We start from the raw sequence: 21510 nt of genomic DNA, 5'->3' as shown, positions 1-21510 counted from the left end.
GAAAAGAAGAAGGCTGGCTCCTCATTTCCAGCTGTAGCCTGGTTCTGTCTCCATTGTGGAGGACACTGTTCAACTCTAAGTTTATTTCACCTGTTTACTTGTCCCCATGCCCAAACTTTTGGGAAAATAAGAGTGCAGCCAAGCCCACGCATGAGGGGCCAGAGAGGTATGTGAGAAACAAAATGTGCTGAAACAGAAGGTCTCAACCTGGGGCTCCCTAAGGTAAAGCAGGACGTCAATCCAATGACTCTAGCTTCATTCAAGAAATATTTAATAAGCATTCAGCATATTCTAGGCATGTGTTTTTCAAAGTGTAGTACATGGATAATCTGTCAGAATTCTCTCCTACACTTCCTACTAAATCAGAAGCCCTGGGGGCTCAGGAATCTGCATTTTACAGCAGCTCTTGTAGGTGATTTGGATTCACACTGAAGTCTGAAAACCACATGCACTGAGCTGGGTGCTGGGGCCTACCTAACACAAAGCAAGGCAGACGTGGTCCCTGACTTACCAGTAATATTTATGTGGGGCAGGGGTAGGCAGGGGAGTGAGGGAACAGCTGATTACAATAAGGTGATACAGTGATAAAACAGAACCAGGGAGACCACAAGAGAGGCGCTTAGCTCAAACTGAGGAGGGTCAGAGAAGTCTCACAAAAGAACACCGAAGCTAAACTTGGAGGAGCTACAGCCCTGAAGAGAAATGTGTATTTCACAGAAACAAGGGAGTTGTCAGCTCCTGGAGAGTAAGTACAGCAGTGGCTGCGAACGAAACGGCTAGTCGGGGAGTGTAGAGTGAAAAGCGGACGAAGGACCCAATTGTGAAAGACCCCAAACCACCCCATCCCTCCAAGATGTCATCGGTCCTTGCCTTCGCCTGCCGTTTCGCCCTTCGTGGAGGTAGGCCCGCGCCCAAGAGAAACCATCCAGCTTCCAGCCTAACGCAACAAGAGGGGTGGTGTGATCGGCTCTTCCGGGACGCTCCCCCGCCCCCCGGGGACTGCGCTGGACGTACCCGCCCTGCGCGACGACGTCAGCGCGCCCGCGCGCGCCAGGGGAGGAGTGGGAGCTGCGGGCCTGGAGGCGCTGACGCTCCGGTAACCCGGGCTGGGCAGTGGGGAGGAAGGGGCGGGACAGCGAGTCCCCCCACAGTGGGGGGTCGCGGTTTGGACCCGGAGCGGGAACCCTAGAGGAGCTCAGCATCGCTTCCTCTACCAGCAGGCCCCGTCCGGCCCGGCGATGGAGTTTCCGGACCTTGGGGCTCACTGTTCGGAGCCGAGCTGTCAGCGGTTGGGTGAGGGGATGAGGGGCGGAGCAGGCGGGAGGCGGGGCCGGGCGGAGACGGGCTTGGAACTGCAAGTGGCGGGAAGGGTGGGCTGCCGGGCTGGAAGTGCCCGAGCGGGGCGGGGCTCGAGGTTGGGGCGTGGCTTAGGAGATAGTGGACTAGGTCAGGGGTGCAGTTCACTGCCAGTACTGCGGCGTTTTCGTTCCCCTGAGCGGAAGGCTTGAGTGAGCGGGAAGAAGGTCGAGGTCCCCCTGGACCTGCAGTCCAACCCACTTCCTGCAGATTTTCTGCCGCTCAAGTGCGACGCCTGCTCGGGCATCTTTTGCGCAGACCACGTGGCCTACGCCCAGCATCACTGTGGATCTGCTTACCAAAAGGTGAGGGGGCGGTCTGCGGGTGAAAGGGGGCGGATGGAGGATGGCATGCAGAATCTCTGGAACCCCTCTGCCTCCCATTTCCTCTCTTTTACTGTCTTTCTGAGGCTCAGTGCTGGGAACATTGTTTCCTTTTGCGTTTATGGGGGGTCATGTCCAGGTTCTTTCAGGACCAGAGATTTGGCTGGTTTGGGAGTAGGCCACAGACCGACCCCTGCTCCCTGACTGTAGGATATCCAGGTACCTGTATGCCCACTCTGTAATGTGCCTGTTCCTGTGGCCAGAGGGGAGCCCCCTGACCGTGCTGTTGGGGAACACATTGACAGAGACTGCCGCTCTGATCCAGCTCAGCAAAAGCGTAAGGTAAGCGTTGGAGGGGTTCACCATGGTCACCTGGGACTACAGTTGCCTGGAAGTCTGTACAACTGTTAGGATGGGGTTGAAGGGGGATCAGAGTCTCAGCAGAGACAATCCTCCCTACTCCACCTCAGATCTTCACCAATAAGTGTGAACGCTCTGGCTGCCGGCAGCGGGAAATGATGAAACTGACCTGCGACCACTGTGGCCGAAACTTCTGCATCAAGCACCGTCACCCACTGGACCATGATTGCTCTGGGGAGGGGCACCCCACAAGTAGGGCAGGGTAATTGCAACCAAGTCCTCTACTTGCCTTTGGGACCATCCCATCCTTCTGAAACTGACTCAACCTTTGTCATTATAGTGGGGAAGCATCAACCTGTCCCCTTTGGCTAGGGAGTCTTTTTATTTCCTTTGAAGTGCATGTTTTCCAGACCTTGTGGAGGAGTTCCCCTCCAGACTTCCTTGGTCAGGCCAGGGAGGAACATGCAAGCTGACCGTGCCTGCAGGCATGCCAAGAGTGTCTCTTCCCTACAGACTGGCTGCCATCTCCAGAGCACAAGGCCTAGCTTCTTCTACAAAGACCATCCCCAGCCCAAACCAGACCTTGCCTTCATCTACCTCTGCCAGCAGGTAGGCCTGCCTGTTTCTCCTCTTCCTTTTTTCCCTTCACATCTCTGACCTCAGCCTCTTGAATGTCTGCCATAGAGCCACAGCTCAGTCTCCATCCCGGACAGCCTCTCCAGTGATTGCTTTGCAAAATGGCTTGGTGAGTTGGGCAGGGGTCAGATGGACAGAAGCAAACCCAACAGAGAGTAAAGTCCAAGGCAGCTGGTCTTATTTTTCCTTTTGCAGAGTGAGGATGAGGCTCTGCAACGAGCCCTGGAACTGTCCCTGGCAGAGACCAAACCCCAGGTCCCAAGGTACCTTCTCTCTGGTGAAAGAGGGTGGGACGTGGGCAAGGGCTCAGTTTGGAGGGAGGTAGGTGGGACCACTCTCATCCAATGCAGGATAACTGTTAGGAACTTGGGCTCACAATTAAGCTTTTGAACTACAGTATGTGACCTTTGACAAGTTCTTTAACCCATTAGTCTTAACGCACTCTATAAAATGGGGACAGTACTAACACCTTATAGAACCCTACCTATGAAAATTGAGATAATACTCACAAGTGCTCAGCACAGTGATGCCTAACAGATGAGATGCTCACATTTTAGATACTGTCATCCAGCTTAAGCTGTTCCTCCCTCCCAGTTCTCAGGAGGAAGAAGACTTAGCTTTAGCACAAGCACTATCAGCCAGCGAGGCAGAATACCGACAGCGGCAGGTATGAGGACGGGGTAGAGACAGGCCCTGCGCTGGGAGGAAGTAAGGAGTTTACGGGGGGTTGGGGGGTGCTCTTCTAGAGTTTGGGAATGGTGGTTATCCTTGTGTTTTCAATATGACTCCAGCCCATGCTGAGCTCTGCAGTGAGGACTGTCCCCCTCATTTCCTTGACGTCGAACCCTGTCTTCCTCTCCTTCCCCTCCCCTTGCTCCAGGCTCAGAGCCGCAGCTTGAAGCCGTCCAACTGCAACCTGTGCTAGGGCCTTGGGCTTGGGGAGGGAGGCTCAGCTGAGGAGGACTGTGGCCCTCGCATCTCTAGGGTCCACAGGGAGAGGAGGCCCGGAGCAGCCTAGAGTGAAGATGAGGAGGAGTGACGTGGAGGCCACCTGCAGGGAGCATCAGGAGAAACAGCTTGTGGAGCTGAGCCTACAGATGGCTCTGCTGGCCTCTCCAGCTGCATGGGAGAGAACAGCTCTGAACTGTTCCCTGGCTGGGCCCTGGCCAGACCCCACATGGCCCCCTGCATCTTGACATCCCCCGTATACTGGGGCTCCCCCCACATGTAGGGGGCTGGGAGGGGGAGCTAGAAAGAATAAAGAATCTTGGCAGTCAGTAAGACACCAAAGTGGTGTGTTTCTTTCTCCTCTCCAACCAAAAACAGAAGAGTCCTGTCAAGAATGCTCAGCTGATCTAAGGGTGGAGGCCCATTGCAATCCCCCACACCAGAAAGTCACAGTGATCCCAGCTCAGTCCACACTTTTATTTCCCCCAAAAGTGCTTTTTTGAAAGGCCCCTTTCCTTCACTATAGCTAGCACCAAGACCAGGATGAAATATGGCAGGGAAGAGGGGTACAGTGTTATTTCCCTCGGCTATGCTTTGGGAGGGAAGCATACTTTTGTCACCAGGCCTTAGTCTGGGGCTTGGTGTCTTCAGAGACTTCCTGTCCCTGCTGCTGCAGCTGCCACATGTCAGCATACACCCCGCCTCGGGACAACAGAGCCTCGTGCCTGGGCCAAGGAGAAAAACATAAGTCCCAACCAACTATCAGTTTTACCCCAAGAGTCCTCGCCACTAGTCTATGAGATGACAGGGAACTGGCGAGGGAGATCCTTCCAGAAAGCCCTGGGATTCCACAACCTTTTCCTGGGGTCCTCAATTCAGAGGCCCTTCCCTATTCATCCTACTGTGTCCCTTACCGTCCTCTCTCCACAATGCAGCCATCCTTGACGACGAGGATCTGGTCAGCACTAACCACAGTGGAGAGCCTGAGAGGTCAGAGATCAGTCACCTACCACACCACCAGTGTGGGCCCCGCTGCCCGCTGCCCGTCCCGTACCTGTGTGCCACCACGATGGTGGTGCGGTTGGTGCAGACTTTGGCCAGAGAAGCCTGGATGGCCCTCTCATTAGATGTATCCAGCGCAGATGTTGCCTACAGAGAGGGACTGGGTAAAACTGCCCCGGCCACCCAAGTCCCCAGTGGGAGGAGGATGTGAGCTGCTGGCCAAAGCCTCAGGAATCAAAAAGAACCTGTTTTGTGCTTGAAAACTGCAAGGTGTTTCTGTGAAACATGGATTTGTGCTAGCTCTCCTAGATGGAGACGGTGCCCAGCAAGAATGGCTGGGGCACGGGTCGGGGACGAAGGAGGGGAGAAGGCACTCAGGGCCCTCACCTCGTCCAGCAGAATGATGTCTGGAGCCTTGAGAATGGTGCGAGCGATGGCGACACGCTGCTTCTCCCCACCGCTTAGCTTCAGTCCCCGCTCACCCACCTGCGTATCGTACCCTGTGGAAATTGCCCACTTCCCTCAAGTCACAGTAATAAACTTGTTTTCTGTGACCAGATGGGCAAGGAAGAGGTGGAACCGAGGTCAGAGGGAGTAACGGGACTGAACTGGGCAGGAGGGGGACTCTGCAGGGGAGGCTCACCTTCAGGGAAAGCCATAATGGTGTCGTGGATGCCTGCAGCCTGAGCCGCAGCCTTCACCTCATCGTTCCCAGCCGTGATGCGGCCGTAGCGGATATTGTTGGCAATGGTGTCATTGAAGAGGACAGTGTCCTGGGGCACGACTCCAATGTGAGACCGGAGAGAGACCTGGGTCACCTGGGGCCAAAAGACCATATGCTCTGGCCTCTGAGACCCACCCAGGCCTGGAAGGTAGGATGGGATGGTGGGAAGCATATGGGATGAGAGGCCCTGCGTGAGAATCCTGCCTCCACCTTCCTAAACCCTAGCTGTGCAGGCAAATCACTTAACCTCTCTGAGTCTGTTTCCCCATCGATAAAGAGAAAATACACTTTCTCTCCCTGCTTCCCTGGGTTGCTGCAGATCTTTGTGCCTCATACAGCACCATACCACTCATTCTCATGACTACTTTTCTTATGTAGGTCGTCTACTGCTAGAAAGGCTGAGGTCTCCTGGCCCAACTTTCTGCAGGGGTGACAGCTCCTCCACCACTCCCTGGATGCCCAGCACCTGCCATTCTTTCACACACAGGCCTCTAAATTACAGGCTTCTCCCAAGCATCCTTACCTGTGAAATGTTCTGCCCATCTATTCGGATGCAGCCAGAGCTGATGTCATAGAAGCGAAAGAGCAGGCGCAAAATTGTGCTCTTCCCTGCTCCTGATGGGCCCACCTGTTGCATAAGAAACAAAGGGAAAACCTTCTAAGGCCCATTGGCTTTTAAATCTTTCTCTCCAAGAGGCCACAATGTCCATGGAAGCTGCTACAGTCACTCCAGTAACCTGGCATGACAGGGCTAACTCCACAGCCTTGGTCCCAAGCTACCACGGGCACTAGAATAAGGGAAGCTCAAGGAGTCTGGGCCAACTGGCTGGGTCTCCTCTTACCAGGGCCAGTGTCTGTCCAGGCATCACGGTGAAGGACACATCCTGCAGGGTCTCCCGCCTGCAAAGAAGGATGGGCATGCTCAGCAGGCCTGCTGCACTGCCAGGGGCCCCCTCCGACACTAGAGCCACTACTGGGCCCTGCCCCTCTCTTGTTCAGGCTCTCTTTCCAGGTAGTGGTGGGCTGAGAAGCAGGAAGGAGGGGCAGGAAGGCAGTGTGTAAATTGACACCGGAAAAGGGGGCTGGGGGACAGTGAAAGGGGAGGGGCTCACCCATTGGTATAGCTGAAGTGCACATTCTCAAACTCAATCTGGCCCCTCTGAAAGTGAAGGGGCCCTGCTCCAGGAAGGTCCTTCACCTGGGAGAGTGCCACCAATGTGTGCCATTACAGGCCTGGTATTCTCCAGACACAAAGAACGCCACGCAGGCTCCCGCTCCCCACAAACCCGGCTCCTGTCTCCTCACTCACTTCTGTCTCCTCTTTTAGCAGGTCAAACATGTTCTCCATGTCAATGAAGTTGGTCTGGATCATCCTGCAAGAAGAATGCTGGCTGGAGCTCCTCTGAGGAGCTGGAGAAATAACAGTGCACCCTGAACAGGTGAGGGCCAGGGTCAGGTTACCTGTAGTAGGTGCCAAACCAGTTGAGGGGCATGTACAGCTGGATGATATAAGTGCCAAACAGCACAAAGTCCCCAACCTGTGGACATCAAGGGAAGAGGAGTCACAGGAGGCCTGCGGGCTCTCACCCTGCCCAGTGGCTCTCACCCTGCCCAGTGGCTATCACCCTCCCTGCTTCCCACCCAGGAACCTGGTGGCCTAAACAAAGACCCCGGTCGCCTCATCCCCAGGCCCAGCACAATTCCCTTACCTGTAGCTTCTGCTCACTGACAAAATATGCACAAAGCAGGGAGCCAGAGAGGAGCCCAAGTCCAATCACCAGGTTCTGGGTCTGATTTAGCAAAACCAGTGAAGCACTTGACTTCCACTCCAAACCCTGGGGCCATGACATGAGAGGAAGGAATATCACATACATGCTGACAGTCACCAAATCCCAACCTGGCCCTGGGCACCTTCAACCTCACAGCCCAAATTTTACTCCTCTCTGTCCTGGCAATTCCACAAGGCCAGGCTGTTGCTCTCAGTAGGCCTCAAACTAGCATCCTCACCTGATATTTGATGATGGCCTCGCGATAGCATTCCACTTCATAACTCTCCGCATTGTAATACTTCACCTGATGAATTCAAACCACCGCTGTTCCACACGGCCACAGCTTTCAGCTCAACTCCCCATCCCTCCTCCCTAATTGTAAACAGCACACCTCGCACCCCCCAGCTGCTTATCAGCCCCAATGGTCCCAGGCACACTCTTCCACATCTCCGAGCCTCACAACACTGCCACCAAGGCCTCTGTTACCGTCTCAAAGTTTAGCAAAGAGTCCACAGCCCGTGCCCGGGTAGCATTCTCCTGTGTGTTCATAGCACGTCGAAACTTCGTTCTCCACTCAGTGACCACAATGGTCAGGGCTAGAGAGTGACAGGAGGAGGGAGAGGGAGAAGAAGAGAGCAAGACATCACTCCCAGCAGCGGAGACCACGTGCATGCCTGCTGGTGGTCACATGCGCGCTAACCCTGTGCTACAGCCCAGGGATCCAGATTCCAAAGCAGAGGGAGTCTTAAGCTCCCTGAGGGAAGGGGCTGTGTCCAAGACCTCACTGCAGGCTGCATAAAGCCTGTGTGAAAACGGTTGTGGTGAACAAATGAACGCAAGCTGCATGCTGTTACAAAAATGAGGTTCGTCCTTGACTCGCATCCACAGTGGGCACCTAATGTGACCAGGATGCCCTTCCCCAGCCCTCCCTCCACCCAGGGTGAGCTGAGCTTCCCTCAGCAGAGGACGCTCACCCGTCATATTGGAGAGCAGCAGGAGGCTATGCGGGTCCACTGATCTACAGTCTCCCAAAGCTGGGTCACCTGAGTGGGGGCAGGGCTCATGCCCAAGGGAGTCCGTGGCTAGTTCAGGGAGGTGGTTTCACCAAGCAGCACTCACCGAGGTAAAGACTCATGCACAGGAACACAATGAGGCCAAACCAGGCATTGAAGAACATGCTGAAGTAGATGATGCCAATGATGATGTCGGCCAGCGTGGGGACGATGTTGAACACCAGGTAGCTAGGAGGTAAAGTCAAGCAACGAAGAAAGGTTTAAGGGCTCGGAGCCAGCAACTCTCCCTAGGGGGTTTCAGCGTAGTGTTTTGTTTTCAACAGCAACAGACTGGAATCAAGCTAAATGCCCCTTAAGAGGTAAATGGTGAAATAAACCATAGGATGCCCAAATTATAGAATGCTCTGGATCAATTATAGTGAATGAGGAAGATCTTCATGTGTGGGTTAGAATACATCTCCCTAACATTTTGATAATAAGGCCATTCTGAGAATGACATCTACGTCATGACACCATTCATTTTAGGAAAAACCTCCACGATACCACATTAGTTCTGTGAGTCTGCATGTATATATGTAAAAAAATGCAAAAAAAAGCAGAACTCAACATACTGAATGGAGTGAGAACCTCTGGAGAAGTGAGCGGAATTCAAAAGAGATTTGCTCTGTCTTCTTTATTTGAATTATTACGAGAGCACGTGTACATTAATTTTACGATTAAAAAAAAAAGAGGACAGAGGAGCAGCTCCTCAAGCTGGGTCTGTTCTCCTGACAGCCCCTCCACCCCTGCGTCTCCAGACCCGCCCTCCCACACTTCCTTTCCATTGGCTTGGCACCTGAGCAGCCCCGTGACACTGGATGTGCCCCGGTCCACGATCCGCAGCACCTCCCCCGTGCGGCGCCCCAGGTGCCAGCGCAGCGAGAGCTCGTGCAGGTGGGAGAAGAGGCGCAGCTCCACCTGCCGCGAGGTGAACTGCTGCACCCGGATCCATAGGAACGTGCGCAGGTTGCTCACGAAGCCTGGGGGAAGCCAGGGGAGGCCTTGGTAGGGCTGAGAAGCCTAAGGACGTCATCCCAGCAGCAACATGTGAAAGGTCTGAGAGCACCAAGGGGCCTGGGGGAAGGACGCCTGTGGGAGAAGGGAGAGGGGCCAGTACCAACCGAGGTGAGAGCAGAGTCCCTCATACCTGTACTGCCGGTGCCACCCCCCTGGAGGAACTTGAGGAAGACATAGGTGATGACAGTCCAGACCAAGGAGCTCCAAGGTGCCTTCTGGGTCAGCAAGTTCACTATGGAGAAAACGAGTCCGAGCCTACTTATGGACCCTAGAACTCTCTTCAGGAGAAACCGCCCCAGGAATCAGCCACAGCCTCTTTCTGACCACCCAGCTCCCAACTCTGTCCCACTTCCCTAGGCTAGTCCCCTGCACCAACCAGGCCAATGAAAGACCAGAGTGCTGAGCTGACAACCCTTCTCCCCCTCACCTATGTCCCTGTAGAAGATGGGGACCAACACGTTCAGTCCCCGGTCCAGCCCCATGAGCCCCAGGCAGATGAGCACAACAAACTGCAGAGCTGGACTCCCTCGAGGCCACAGGTAGCCACTCAGTAGGCGGAGTTTCCTGCCAAGGTCTTGCCAGGTAGACCGTGGTGGCCCCTCTGTTGACTGAACCTAGGATGGTGAAACGCATAAGGGAGGGAAGCTCAGAAATCAAAATGAAGCGCACTAGCCAGAAAGCCTCTAGGGAAAATGTATGGGATTACAGCTCCCAGGTAACGGTAACGGACCAACAAGCGATCCCTGATGGGGTAAAGCTAACAGGGCACAAACTGAGATTTAGGAAAGAAATGGGTTTTTATGGTGGGAAGAAATGATGACAGAGAATGGAATTAAGATAGATCCGAAGTTTCAGAAACTGAGGTGTACCTGGTTCCTGTCTACATCTTGATCCTCTTCATTGACCTGCAAGGTGTATGACTGGGGACGAAGTCCAGGGGCCCAGAGCCCCAGGACAAAAAGCCCTCCAGAGACCACATACCGCAGCACCCACAGGCTAAACTGAACCTAGAATTAAACATATGTGGGGAGACTATCAACGAGGGCCAGAATCCCATTGTTACTACTTATAACACATCTGGGGACTGGGGTAGGGCACACACCCAGGTCCTCCTCAGGGGCCCAGCATCTAATAGGCTTTTAAAAAAATCCACAGTGACTCAGCACAGCCACTCCCCACCAGCTGGCTATCAGCTCCCAGCAGCGCTGGCCCCTCCTTTCTGCCCTTTTTTAGAGGCATTCGAAAGCATGGAGCCAGTGTGACCAGACATGCCATCTTTCTTCCCAGCACCCGCTACCCATGCTTCCCCTCCCCCCACGAGGTCACTCACCTGCTGGCTCAAGTTCGCCCTTGCCCACCACCATTGTGGGCTGTTCCAAGACACTAGGGCCAAGTTCTCGGCTGCAAAAGCCACAGTCCAGAGGAGCAGGAGACCCGGGCTGTGCGTGAACTTGATCCAGACACCCATTGCTAGCTTCTGCCGTGCCTGGCTCCGTTCCACCACGAGCAGCCCCAGGCCACAGGCGCTGGCCACAGTCCCCAATAAAGACGCCAGCAATAGGTAGCCTGGCAGTGGGGCACCCTGGGCAGCGCCCACCCGGCCAACCAGACCGGCTAGGGGCAGCGCCACCTGAAGTGTGGCCAGAAGCAGCTGCAGCACGTAAGGAGCTACGCGAGGGCCGGCCGCCCAAGACACCGCGTCAGCGCCACCTGGCCGCTCCGGACGTTTGCAGGGAAGAACCGGCACCAAGGCCAGAGCCCCCAGGCCCATCAGCGTCGAGGGTACAAGCGTGAAGAAGAAGCAGGGGCTGAGGCCACCCTTCGCCCAGACCGGACCCGCGGGTCCTTCGGCCTCACAGTAGTTGCCCACAGTCACCATGGCAATGCGTGGCCGCCGGCCGAGGCTGAGGGGACTGAGGGACAGGAGAACTGGACCGGCCGCTCGGGGCGGGGCGCGGAATCCCGGGTATCTCGGGTCATGGAGCCTCGGGGCGCTAAGCCGCGGGGGTCGCGCGGCAGGGACGAACGTGGACCCGGCCACACCACCCCCTCGCTTCGCGCACGCGCCGCCGCCACGCACTCACGCCGGGCACGTACGCCGTCTCTGCCGTCCGCCCCTAGCTCGCGGCCGGGGACCCTCTGGCCAAGTCGGGGCCCACAGGAATGTTCAGCCTCTGCCTCCAGCCGCTCTCTTCCGCAGCAGCCCCGCCCACCAGGGCCGCTCCCAGCTCCTACCCAGGGCCCCATTGGCCGAGTGTCTCCGAAGGGGCGGGGGAATGGTGCACGCTAGGGAAGGCAAAATAGAACAGCGGAGTCGGCATGGTCACGTGCTCAGGGCGGGAAATCTGACCGCACGTCCTGCCGGAGTCCTTGACCTCCACGGAACCAGGGATCGGAAGCTGCCCTCTGCTCGCCCAGTAGGTCGGTATATCCAAGCGATCGCATTGGCCAGCTTTCCCACATGGCCGACCCGGTCCCCAGCCACCTGGGTGGTTCACACACACCCCACACCCCGCTTGCCCCCAGAACCTTGGCCACTCGAGACAACAAGCCGCGACCTGGTCAAAATCCCTTCTTTATTAAGGGTTGTCAAGCTGTACACGGTCCCCACCCCACTCCGCTGTAAGTTCGGGCAGCGTAGTTCACCGCTCACCCGCAGCGGACCGCAGCTGGGTGAGGGGTGGGGCGAAGGGAAGGAGCTGGGTCCCAGCATGCAATGCGGCAGCCCAAGGCGAAGACGTCCTGTCGCCCCTCCATCCCCCTCAAGGGACAGTGGGATGCAGGCCAGAGCTCTCTTGCTGATAGGCAGCCAGTCGAGGGCACACTTCCAGCCCTGTCCATCCCATGTGCAGGTGGTGGGGCGGGGTACAATAAGCAGCAATAGGGGCCAGGAAGGCCTCAGTCTCCCGGGGGACCCATCTTAAAAGTTGGAGAGGGCAGCAAAGAGTTTCCATCCTGCTCCTGCAATTTAGAAACTTCCTTCTTAGTGTCAAAAGATAGCATGAGGGGAGCTAGGAGCTAAAGCCTCCACACCAAGACAAAGCAAAAGCTGAACAGAAGGGGAACAAGCGAACGGAACAGGAGCAAGTGGCACACATGCCAGTGATGTGCAGGAAGCAGGGGAGAGGTGAGCAGGCTGCAGCACTGGGAGAGAACTGGGGGTGAGGTAAGGGCCACAGCCTGAGCTGCTCATCTGTTCAGGGTGCGGGGAGGGCGGCTGCAGAGGTTGAGGGTCCAGGCCCACCTCCCCACTCCACAGTTGGCACAGGTTCTCCCTGCTTGGCAGCTTCTGTGGTGGGCAGTCCTCTGGAGACTTGCAGGGTTGGGTGCAAAGGTGGCAGTACTGGGGCTGGACTGGGGACCAGTTTCTAGCACCACACTCTGAGCCAAGGGGTGTCCTGGGGATGAGGCTAGAGTCCTGTGTGCCCTGGTTCCTAGGCCCCCAATCTCTCTCCTGGGGCTGTGGCGAGCCCAGCATTGGCACCTTCCTTGGCCAGGCACAGACACACAAACACCACACGCGTGGAGCCAGGCAACACTCAGAGGAGCCCTCCATGGCAGGCGGATGGGATGGCAGGGCAACGGTGGCCTCCATCCTGGGGCATAGGGACCCTCCTCAGCCTCGTCTATACCTGTGGAGAGAAAAGGGTTGGTAATGGAGATAGTCTTCAGCTATCTGCTTACACAACAGAAGCCTGGAGATAAAGGAAACGGAAAACTTGATTCTTGAGGAGGTAAGCAAAGGAAAAATCAAGTCCTGGATTTCACAGCAGGTGAGGGAAGAAAAGGAAGTGTACTTTGGTGGGGAAGTTGCAGTATCTCTGCCTGAGAAGCCCACCTCCCTTCACATGAGAAGTTTTGACCTCAGCCTGCAAGTTACTGCTTCTGGCATTTGTTTTGGGGTCTTGAAGCCCTTACCTTGTGCACCTGAGGGGGAAGCTCATCCTCTGAGCCCTCTTCGGGCACGGGCTCTGGGTGCCTTGATGCTGACTGCCCATCTTCAGCCCATCCTCCAAGGGGCAGCCGAGAGAAGTGAGAGGGAGCCCGGGGCACTGTTCCAGGATCTAAAGATACAAGTAAATACTCTTAGAATGAACTCAAACAGGAACGAGGAGAAGGGTGCTGGGGCTTTTGGGGGTAGGGGGAAGTGCGGGGGAGGGATTAGTCTCCTTGGGTCTGGTCCCTCTGACTTCTTTCGTCCCCTAGAGGCCCCAGAAGGACCACCCTTCCCTGAAGACTCTGTGTCCTTCCCAGTGGATACCTGTGATGCCTCCGTAGCGCCTCTGGAAGCCCCCATGCAGGGCAGTGGTCTCAGGAGCTCCAGGCCGGGATGCAGCACAGGGATAGCTGGCGGAGCGGGGGATAGGCTGGGGGCCCCGGGCACCCTCTCCCCCCTCTTCGGGGGCACTCTCCCCACTCTCATCACTCTCCCGGCGGTGCCACACATGCCGCTCAGGTTCAGCCTGGGCCTGCTGCTTGTGGAGCTGAGAAGTGGGGGATTCATTAGTTGGGGACAAAAGAATATCTGTCTGAAATAGCTACCCTCCACCATGGTATCAGCCAGTTCCCATTTATACTGCCTCACCTAGAATCACTGACCCAGAGTATCTGATGCGTTAATAATGTGTAACATACACATGATATCTTACAGGTTAAATTCTCAGCAGATCCCTGGAACAAGCCTGTGCATAAATTGTAATAGCTCTCATTTTCCCCAGTCATTTGATTCTGGAACAAATTGGTTGTGAATCTAAGTGCCAGGAACTCTTTTAGGTGCTAGGGATACAGCAGTGAACAAAATAGACAAAAATTCCAACTCCTGTGGGGCTTATATACTTGGGGGAAGTGGGGATAGATAATAAACAAATAAATAAGGGAAAAATACAATGTCCCATGGTGCTAAATGCTATGGAGAGAAAAACAGAACAGGAAGGTTCAGGAGGGTAGGCAAGGGAGGCTTTTACTCAGGGTGGCCAGAGGTGGTCTCATGGGGAAAGAAGGAGCATACTTGAATGAGAAGGAGGGAGCCCTGTGGATATCTCAGGGAAGTAGGTTCTTGGCAGGGGAAACCACAAGTGCGGAAAAGGCCTGGGTAAAAGTAAGCTAGGCTAAAAAGGATAGGAAGAGGATGTATGTGGGAATGGAGATTGCAGAGCAGGTAAATGGCAGAGAAGAGATTTGAACCCAGGTCTTGCTTCACATCTAAAACCCTCTGTTTTCAGCCGCCACCTTGGTTCTACGACCCTGCCCTTCCAGCCCACTCACCTGGTGCATATAGAGGGCATGCAGGCTCATCTCAGTGGACGCATATTCCGACAGCACCAGGCTCTGCAGCTGTCCTTCCCACACACTGCTCCCGGAGCTGGCTGTCCTGGCATCCACCCTGCCCCCCAGCACAGACAGCAGTCATCAACATTTCTGAGACCCACACAAATTGCTGGGGGCTACTGCCATGCCCTCCTCTCATGGCCCACCTCTACTCACCCAGAGCCTGTCATGGTGCTGGGAGCCCGGCCTGTGGGAGCCTGACCAGGCTGCAGAGGGGAGAAGGAGCGCAGGGCAGAGGCAACCTCAGCCCTGTGCCTGGAGCCCTGCAAGTCTCTGGGCAGTGGGGGGCCCCGGCAGGATGAGCCGGCTACCACATTTGCAATAAGGCTCAGTGGCTATGAAAGAAAAGAGTGGGTAGAATTCTCAGGGCATAGGGAGGCCTCTGAGTCCCCCAGTATTCTGCACATTAGGACCCAGTGGCACAGACTGGACAGAAGGAAACTGACCCGGTAGGCCCTTCCGCCCCATGCGCATGTCCCACGTCCCAGCTCCTGGAGTCCACTCTTCCTGTCATCTCCCAGTCCCTAGGAACGCACCTCAGACTCAGATTGTAAGGATTGGATGGACGTAAAGAGGGCATTTTCCGGGAGCAGACCCCCTTGGGCAAGGCCTGCAGCTGCTCCGTCCCGCTGAACTTGCTCCTTGAGGAAACCAAGGAAGGCCGTGCTCTCACGTGGTGGCTGCCAGCCAGGGTTGGTGATGGCAAAGTGCATGAGTGACAACTCTGTCTTCCCATCCTCGGCTTGCTGGTACACTGAGGCCTCCGTCTGCCCACCGGACAGCCACTGTACAAGGGAGGCTGCAGTGAGCAGGACTGTCCCCTTACAGGAACCCTTTTTGTACCTTTCCTGCTAGTGGGGAGGCCTTGCCCCTGGAGGGCAGAGACCACAATGCACTGCTGTATCTTGTCCAGGGGCCCTGGTGCCCACCCCACGAGTAGCCACATGCCAGGCTAGCTGCTTGGTTTGTGCCTTTCAGGGAGCTTGGCCAAGGGTGCAAGTTTAAGGTTATAATCGAGCCCAGGCTCCTGTTTACAAAGCAGTGTGTGCCCTGGTACAGGGTTGCCCCAAGGCAGGGCTGCCTTTTTGTGATTTGTTGGCTCAGAAGGGTGCCTTTTTGCAGTTTGCCCAAAGACACTGTATATGCCAGCATCACCTCTGGCCAACTGCCCCCCTCCCTCCTTTCCTAATACCTGGGGGTGCCCATGCTGGCGAACATCCATCTGAGCGAAGGAGCAGGTATCTCCAACACCAACGACCTCCACGGTGAAATTGCGGAAGAAGTCTATAATCTCCAGGGCCCGTGGGCGCAGGCAGAAGATGAGGATGAGGGGTGTGACAATGGGGCTCAGTAACTCCTCCAAGATGAACACCTAAAAGGGAAGGGATCAGGGTCACAAGAGAGCAGGAGGGAGCCCAGCCCTCGCCACCAGGCTATCAGCCAGTCTCTAGCAGGCCCTAACTCCAACTCCACTCACTGCCTTGTACTGGAAGAGCTGGGCAAACTCGTCCCGGGTCTGCGAGCGGTGGGCATTACCCTGCCAGTGGTCAGGCATGTAGTGGATGTGAGCGAGGATCACGCGGAGCAGCTGCTCAGGGCAGAACACCATGTGCTGGTCCGGAATAAAGGACCTAGTGGGATCAGGGTCATGGTGAGACATAAGCCCCCGGGAACGCTAGTTGGCTTGCTCCCACCTGCTCCCCTGGCCCACCTGCACACGGTCACGGTGACCCCCAGGAGCGTGACAGTGGTGAGGACATGTTCCACAGCCAACACATCCTCGTCGTAGATGGTGAGGGCAATAAGCACGGCCAGGATGGAGCCAGCAAAGAAGGCGCAGTTCTTGGCCAGCAGTGTCAGCAGAGGTGACAAGAAGCAATTCATGTACTTGGATGCGGGCTTGTAGCCTCGGTTGAGGCGGGACTGTAGCTCGTGTTCCAGCTCGTTGAAGTGGCGGAGGTAGCAGCGGCCGTAGAGCGACCAGCAACGTGCTCCCAGGGCCCCCGGCTCCCGCTTCAGCACCTCGGCGTAACTGAAAAAGGCATAGAGGATCTGCCAGATGAGGATGAGGGGGCACAGCAGGAAGTTGGCGATGCCAATCCACAGGATGCGGTTGCTGAGACGCTGGGCCAGCTCGAGCCGTTGTCCCCCACGTTTGTACTCAGCCTTGAGGCTCCATTCATTGAGAAACAGAGAGCCAGGTCCCCAAAAGAGGATCAGCTCGAAGTTGTACTTGAGGCCCCGAGTGAAGAAGACAACCTCCCCGAGACCAGGCAGGCGGAAGCGCAGAGGCAGGAGGGATTTGTTAACCAGTGCCACCATGTAGTTCTGGAAACGGAGGATGCGGTGGTAGATGTCCAGCTCTGTTAGCTCACGCTTGTGGATGCAGATCTGGTGCTCTTTCTGGGTCTGCACAATCCGGGCCTGTACTTCTTGCCACGTGCAGTATGGAAGCGCAGACTATGGGGTGGGGAAGAGACGAGGGATGGAAGGTGGGGTTGTTGCCTCGGCCCCTTGCCCTGCATGAGCTGTGAGGCTCAGGGGTCCTCTGAGTGGAGCCTTTAACCGGATGCTCCTTGATCTGCAAAGGACGGCTGAGGCTGCCCGATGCCCGGGAATACAACCCCCCCACTTCCCAAGCTGCAGAAGACGTCCTGGCCTGTGGCTGTAACTGCCCAATTTCCCAGTCTCACCATGGGGATACGCAGAGCATGCAGGTAGAAGGAGTGGATCTCCCAGTAGCAGCAAATGTTATAGATGAACTTGATGAGCCGGTGAACCCAGAAGACACCAGCAATGACAAGGATGGTGATAAGGGAGCCATTTTCCTGAATCCTGGTGAGGAAAAGAAGGGGAGGAGGAGTGGCCCTTGAGGAGCCTTGGCAGACACGCTGCTGTCCTGAAGGATTTGGAGAGGCTGAGCCTGAGCCTGTGTTCTGGGGAATGTTACTGCCTCACACTCCACTCCATTCCCCACCTGCTAGCTGAACAACAGGCGCTGGTGCCCTCTGAACTGCAGCACTTACCTGGCACTACAGACTGGGGCAGGCAAAAAGGCATCTGGCAGAGTAACCTTGACAGGCTCGGTAGGGTGAAGACTGTGGTTCACCATCTTGTTGGCAAATAGGATGTCGTAGTCCACACAGCTGACCAGGAAGGTGGTGAACGCAACCACAAAGAGGAACTGCCTGGGGAGTTGGGAAGAGAGGGCGCAGTCCGAGAGATACCAGTGAAATAACATGGGAAAAAGGAAGAGTCTGGAAGCCCCAGACCAAAATTAGGGAGCAGCCTCTGGGGAAATGGGCTGGAGAATTCCGTGTGGGCTCTCTCTACTGCTTGGCCCCAGGGGACCCAAGCCAGCTCCTATTTTTTGCTCTTAGCTTCAGGCACCACAGAATCAGCCTGCTTTTCCACCTCATAGTAATCTCTGCCGCCACTCGCTGGACTCCTTCAAAGGTCTTAAATTGTGGTCTGTGGTCCCCAGTACCTGATTTCTTTTTGGTAGTTAGAAGCCCTTTGCGGATTTGAACTCTTTTCTTATGGAGGGAAGGTTTCCCAACCCCTTGACATTTGGCAAAGCCATATGGCTCCTTCCTCCTAGCAGGCTCTCTACTCAGCAGCAGGCCTAAGGTGCAACCAAGGCAGAACAGAGACATTTTTCTCAAGTGAGTGGCTGGCATCTCTGATACCTCCTGCCTGAACCATGCCCATTCCACTGGAGCTCTGATGAAATGATCAAGTCTGACTTCTCTTTCTGGAAGAGACAGGACTTGGAAAGCTCTCCTTATAAGCGAGATTAAAAAAGATAAGGCTGTAAAACGGTGTCACACCCAGTCCTTAAACTATAAATGTCTGCAGAGTTTTGAGCCTAGGACTGACTTGCATTGGCGGTTTGGGCCAGGCGTTGAGCTCAAAGAGAGGAAACACTGAAATGTATTCCTTCACCACATCGTCCATCCCTTCTTATACTTACATGAGCTCAAAGATCTCCCCGATGAGCATACAAGTGAAGCCATTCTTCTGGTGTAGATTATAAACGTGTAATTGTTAAGAGAAAGTGGTCTGTATAGACAGCAATTAAGAGCACAGGGACTTCCCTGGTGGTGCAGTGGTTAAGAATCCGCCTGCCAATGCAGGGGACATGAGTTCGATCCCTGGTCCGGGAAGATCCCACATGGAACAAAGCCCCCCGTGCGCCACAGCTACTGAGCCTGTGCTCTAGAGCCCGTGAGCCACAACTACTGAAGCCCACGCTCCTAGAGCCCGTGCTCCGCAACAAAAGAAGCCACCACGATGAGAAGTACGTGCACCGCAACAAAGAGTAGCCCCTGGTTGCCACAACTAGAGAAAGCCCGTGCAGAAATGAAGACCCAACACGGCATAAAAAAAATTTTTAAATTTTTAAAAAAGTACAGACTTTGGTGTCACATACCTGAGCTGAAGTCCTGGCTCTATGACTTTCAAGCTGTGTGACTTTGGCCAAGTTACTTAACCTCTCTAAGCTTTTGTCTGTAGTGGTGTGTTGGGAATAATAGCACCTGCCTCATAGGATTATTAGGTCTGAGATAGTGCATATAAAGTATTTAACACAGAACTGACACAGAATAAGTCAAATGACATTAATTATTATGGTTATTAGCATACCATCAAAAAGAATCACACTCAGAGAGGTTCCTTATAAACTAACACTACAAAATGCAAGGCACGTAGCTCTTGATAAATGTGAGGTATCATTGTTTATAATGATCATTATTTCTTTAGCCTCTTTCAGGCTCAAGGTGTCTGAAAAGGATTAGAACCATACCCACACCGACTTCTCATCAGGGGCCTGGCTTAGAGAGAGGCTATAGGTCCCAGAGCTCCAACACAGAGACACAAAGGATATTCGAGAGAAGAAGAGATCAAGGTTTTCGATGTGGTGCCAAGGTGCTGTGGGTACAGGAGCAGAGACGTCAGAGCCCTGAAGAAGTGGAAGCCCCTGCTCCCTCAGTGTTCCTCCACCAATTCTCCCCCCAAGCCCCAGCTCTGGCCGTCATGTCCAGGAACTCACACTTGCTCCCCTCAGGGACATGCACCAACAGGTCCTCCTCCCCGGGGGGTGAATCGCTGTAGGAGGCCTCTAGGCGCTGGTATTCAGTGTCAAACTGCGCCATCACCACCGCCCCCTGTCCACCTTGTCCACCTGTGGGTAATGAGGAAGGAGAGACCCAGGTTCAGACACCTGGTGCTGTTCGTCTTCTCCCCTGCCTACCAGACCAGAAATGAGTGAGAAGGAATCCTGGGCTTGGTCTCCACTACCAGTCTTCTTGGATCAAAGGCAGAGAAAGAGCAGTAACCCAAGGAGAGCAGCAAGCTCAGGGCTTGGGAGGCCCTCACTGACCAATGAGGTCAGTCATTCCCAGAGCCTTTATCGAATGTCTACCAAGGCCTTGCTGGCCTGAAGGCAGATTCTGGCCCTGTGGGGGGTCTGCTTCATCTTCTATTCACTGGAGAGAAGGGGTCCTCCCCCTCCCCTCCTAGAGAAACCTTGGTCTCCCAAGAGACTAGCAGTTTGGAAGCACTTTGTAAACAGAGATTTGAGATAAGCACATGGCCCTACCAGCTCCATGGGCAGTGTCTGCTCCACTCCAGCCCTCGATGCCCTGGCTCTGCAGCTGCTGAAGGAGAAGGTGTCAGGCCCCGGAGAGTGGGGAGTGGGAACAGAAATAAACCCAACCCTACCACCCCCCGACGCCCCATACTCAGGGGCGGCCAAGCAAGGGGCAGGGAGGCTGCAGTGGGAAAGAGCCACCTTTCCAGCCTAGGGCTATGCATACTTCCTCTGGTTGTATTATACACGGCCACTCATTCAACTCTAGGGTCCCAAGAAGTGTCTAAATGAACCTGTGGAGACTGAGTCTGTACAGGGCTGGACTGTTTCTCCATTGCCCCACTTCAGCCTCAGAAATTAGATGGACCGTTCAAGGTCCACGAAGCCCCAAACCCAAAAGCCAAGAAGAGAGTCTTTTCTAAAGAGGACCTTTCTGGTCAACTCCTTCCCTTGCTTCCCTAGCCCCAAAGGCCCAGCAGGCAGGCAGAGTTCCTGGATGGGATATACTGATTGGGTCAGTGTAGACCTAGATTCTGGGTGAACTGTGGGTTACCTTGGTCCTGGAGCCAGGCATGATCTAGGTGGCACTCAACCAGTCAGTGCAGACCCCGTGGCTGTGGAGCCCTGCCCAACCAGGCCCCGGTGGGATTCCCTGGGTTAGTGAGAACCCTGGGTCCTAAGCTGACCAAGCCCTCAGGGAGCTCACCACTTACTGGGTCAGTGTAGACCCAGGGCCCATAGAGCCCCTGCCAGCCGGGCCTGGGTTCAGGGGTTCCTGCGAACGTTGGAGGAATCAATCCAGTCCGACAGCCGATACCGCAGGTGGGCTGGGTTGCCTCCCTACACCCAGCAGCCACGACCCGAGCCCAGCACGCCCCCAGATCGCCCGGCCCCCGGCCAAAGGCTCGGCTCTCAACAGCGGACAGCCCTGCGCGCGGCCCCGTCGCTCGCGCGCGCCCCCGTCCGCGCGCCCCCGCTATCAAAACATTCCGGCTGCGCGCCCCCGCCCCGCCCACGGCGCCCCTTCCCCCGTTACTCGCCACGAGCTCACTTAGGGCTCCGAGGGCACCCCTGGCCAGGCCCGACCCGGGCCGTGAGATTTCGGTATCCGGTCTCGCGTTTCACCTCAGGGACGGTGACCCGGGTGATTCCAGGGGCTCCGTCGGCTCCACTGGGCTCAGCCCGACCCGGAGCAGTAGGCCCGGCGTCTGCCACTCACTGTCACCCGCAGTTAGCCTGACCAATGAACATGATGGGTGGAGACACGACGGCCAATCTCGGCGTCTGGGGCAGGACTAAAGGCTAGAGGCGGGTCTTGGAAGTCAGGGGACCAATTGTGCGCTCTACGTGGGGAGGGGTTCAGGTGCGGGCGACGCCTTTTGTCCTCTTTGCTGCCCCGTAGTGA

General features: G+C 55.6%; 3 protein-coding genes across 16 annotated transcripts; 1 reads left to right on the top strand and 2 right to left on the bottom strand.

Annotated features, from left to right (window-relative positions):
* Positions 1-1017: 1017 nt before the first annotated feature.
* ZFAND2B (zinc finger AN1-type containing 2B) lies at positions 1018-3952 on the top strand. 7 transcript variants are annotated; one of them, XM_030844506.2, is made up of 10 exons: positions 1018-1096; positions 1221-1293; positions 1567-1661; positions 1890-2021; positions 2150-2301; positions 2553-2648; positions 2724-2784; positions 2871-2938; positions 3270-3342; positions 3660-3952. In XM_030844506.2, the coding sequence occupies exons 2-10, from the start codon at positions 1239-1241 to the stop codon at positions 3696-3698; spliced, it is 771 nt and encodes a 256-aa protein (XP_030700366.1). In that variant the 5' UTR covers positions 1018-1096; positions 1221-1238; the 3' UTR covers positions 3699-3952. The 7 variants fall into 7 exon arrangements, with proteins under 7 accessions (XP_030700366.1, XP_060157803.1, XP_030700293.1 ...); XM_030844433.2 differs by having other exon boundaries at positions 1019-1096; positions 3556-3952; XM_030844356.2 differs by having other exon boundaries at positions 1023-1096; positions 1218-1293; positions 3556-3952.
* Positions 3953-4065: 113 nt separating this feature from the next.
* On the bottom strand, positions 4066-11403 carry ABCB6 (ATP binding cassette subfamily B member 6 (LAN blood group)). The gene is made up of 19 exons (XM_030841991.3): positions 10518-11403; positions 10057-10194; positions 9615-9801; positions 9318-9419; positions 8967-9150; positions 8238-8359; positions 7605-7714; positions 7357-7422; positions 7059-7184; positions 6811-6887; positions 6659-6722; positions 6462-6547; positions 6192-6249; positions 5873-5977; positions 5269-5443; positions 5013-5125; positions 4678-4772; positions 4538-4606; positions 4066-4348 (listed from the first exon to the last, which is right to left on the bottom strand). The coding sequence occupies exons 1-19, from the start codon at positions 11064-11066 to the stop codon at positions 4240-4242; spliced, it is 2535 nt and encodes an 844-aa protein (XP_030697851.1). The 5' UTR covers positions 11067-11403; the 3' UTR covers positions 4066-4239.
* A 347-nt stretch (positions 11404-11750) lies between these two features.
* ATG9A (autophagy related 9A) lies at positions 11751-21322 on the bottom strand. Of its 8 annotated transcripts, none has more exons than XM_060301812.1 (16): positions 21157-21322; positions 20115-20172; positions 19566-19697; positions 19401-19444; positions 18489-18553; positions 17542-17703; positions 17209-17350; positions 16227-16975; positions 15993-16146; positions 15708-15887; positions 15052-15300; positions 14672-14850; positions 14453-14570; positions 13449-13671; positions 13106-13251; positions 11751-12148 (listed from the first exon to the last, which is right to left on the bottom strand). In XM_060301812.1, the coding sequence occupies exons 3-16, from the start codon at positions 19666-19668 to the stop codon at positions 12086-12088; spliced, it is 2577 nt and encodes an 858-aa protein (XP_060157795.1). In that variant the 5' UTR covers positions 19669-19697; positions 20115-20172; positions 21157-21322; the 3' UTR covers positions 11751-12085. The 8 variants fall into 8 exon arrangements, with proteins under 8 accessions (XP_060157795.1, XP_060157797.1, XP_030698168.1 ...); XM_060301814.1 differs by having other exon boundaries at positions 20115-20169; XM_030842308.2 differs by having other exon boundaries at positions 11751-12819; positions 21157-21321.
* Positions 21323-21510: the final 188 nt, after the last annotated feature.

Source organism: Globicephala melas, chromosome 7 (assembly GCF_963455315.2).
Source record: "Globicephala melas chromosome 7, mGloMel1.2, whole genome shotgun sequence".
NCBI classification, from domain to species: domain Eukaryota; kingdom Metazoa; phylum Chordata; class Mammalia; order Artiodactyla; family Delphinidae; genus Globicephala; species Globicephala melas.
Note: the sequence above shows the minus strand (reverse complement) of the source record. Positions and strands in the feature narration are given on the sequence as shown.

What these genes read in the sequence shown, in the direction of transcription:
- ZFAND2B (XM_030844433.2), top strand. Translation starts at nt 1,239, where the DNA reads ATGGAGTTTCCGGACCTTGGGGCTCACTGTTCGGAGCCGAGCTGTCAG. An exon ending in TCATCTACCTCTGCCAGCAG is followed by an intron (nt 2,649 to 2,723) that starts GTAGGCCTGCCT and finishes TGTCTGCCATAG; the next exon opens with AGCCACAGCTCAGTCTCCAT. An exon ending in CAGAATACCGACAGCGGCAG is followed by an intron (nt 3,343 to 3,555) that starts GTATGAGGACGG and finishes CCCTTGCTCCAG; the next exon opens with GCTCAGAGCCGCAGCTTGAA.
- ABCB6 (XM_030841991.3), bottom strand. Translation starts at nt 11,066, where the DNA reads ATGGTGACTGTGGGCAACTACTGTGAGGCCGAAGGACCCGCGGGTCCG. An exon ending in GGGTGGCACCGGCAGTACAG is followed by an intron (nt 9,151 to 9,317) that starts GTATGAGGGACT and finishes GGCTTCCCCCAG; the next exon opens with GCTTCGTGAGCAACCTGCGC. An exon ending in ACCATCGTGGTGGCACACAG is followed by an intron (nt 4,607 to 4,677) that starts GTACGGGACGGG and finishes CTGACCTCTCAG; the next exon opens with GCTCTCCACTGTGGTTAGTG.
- ATG9A (XM_060301817.1), bottom strand. Translation starts at nt 19,668, where the DNA reads ATGGCGCAGTTTGACACTGAATACCAGCGCCTAGAGGCCTCCTACAGC. An exon ending in TTGATCTCTTCTTCTCTCGA is followed by an intron (nt 18,554 to 19,400) that starts ATATCCTTTGTG and finishes TAACAATTACAC; the next exon opens with GTTTATAATCTACACCAGAA. An exon ending in AGCTCTTCCAGTACAAGGCA is followed by an intron (nt 15,888 to 15,992) that starts GTGAGTGGAGTT and finishes CTTCCCTTTTAG; the next exon opens with GTGTTCATCTTGGAGGAGTT.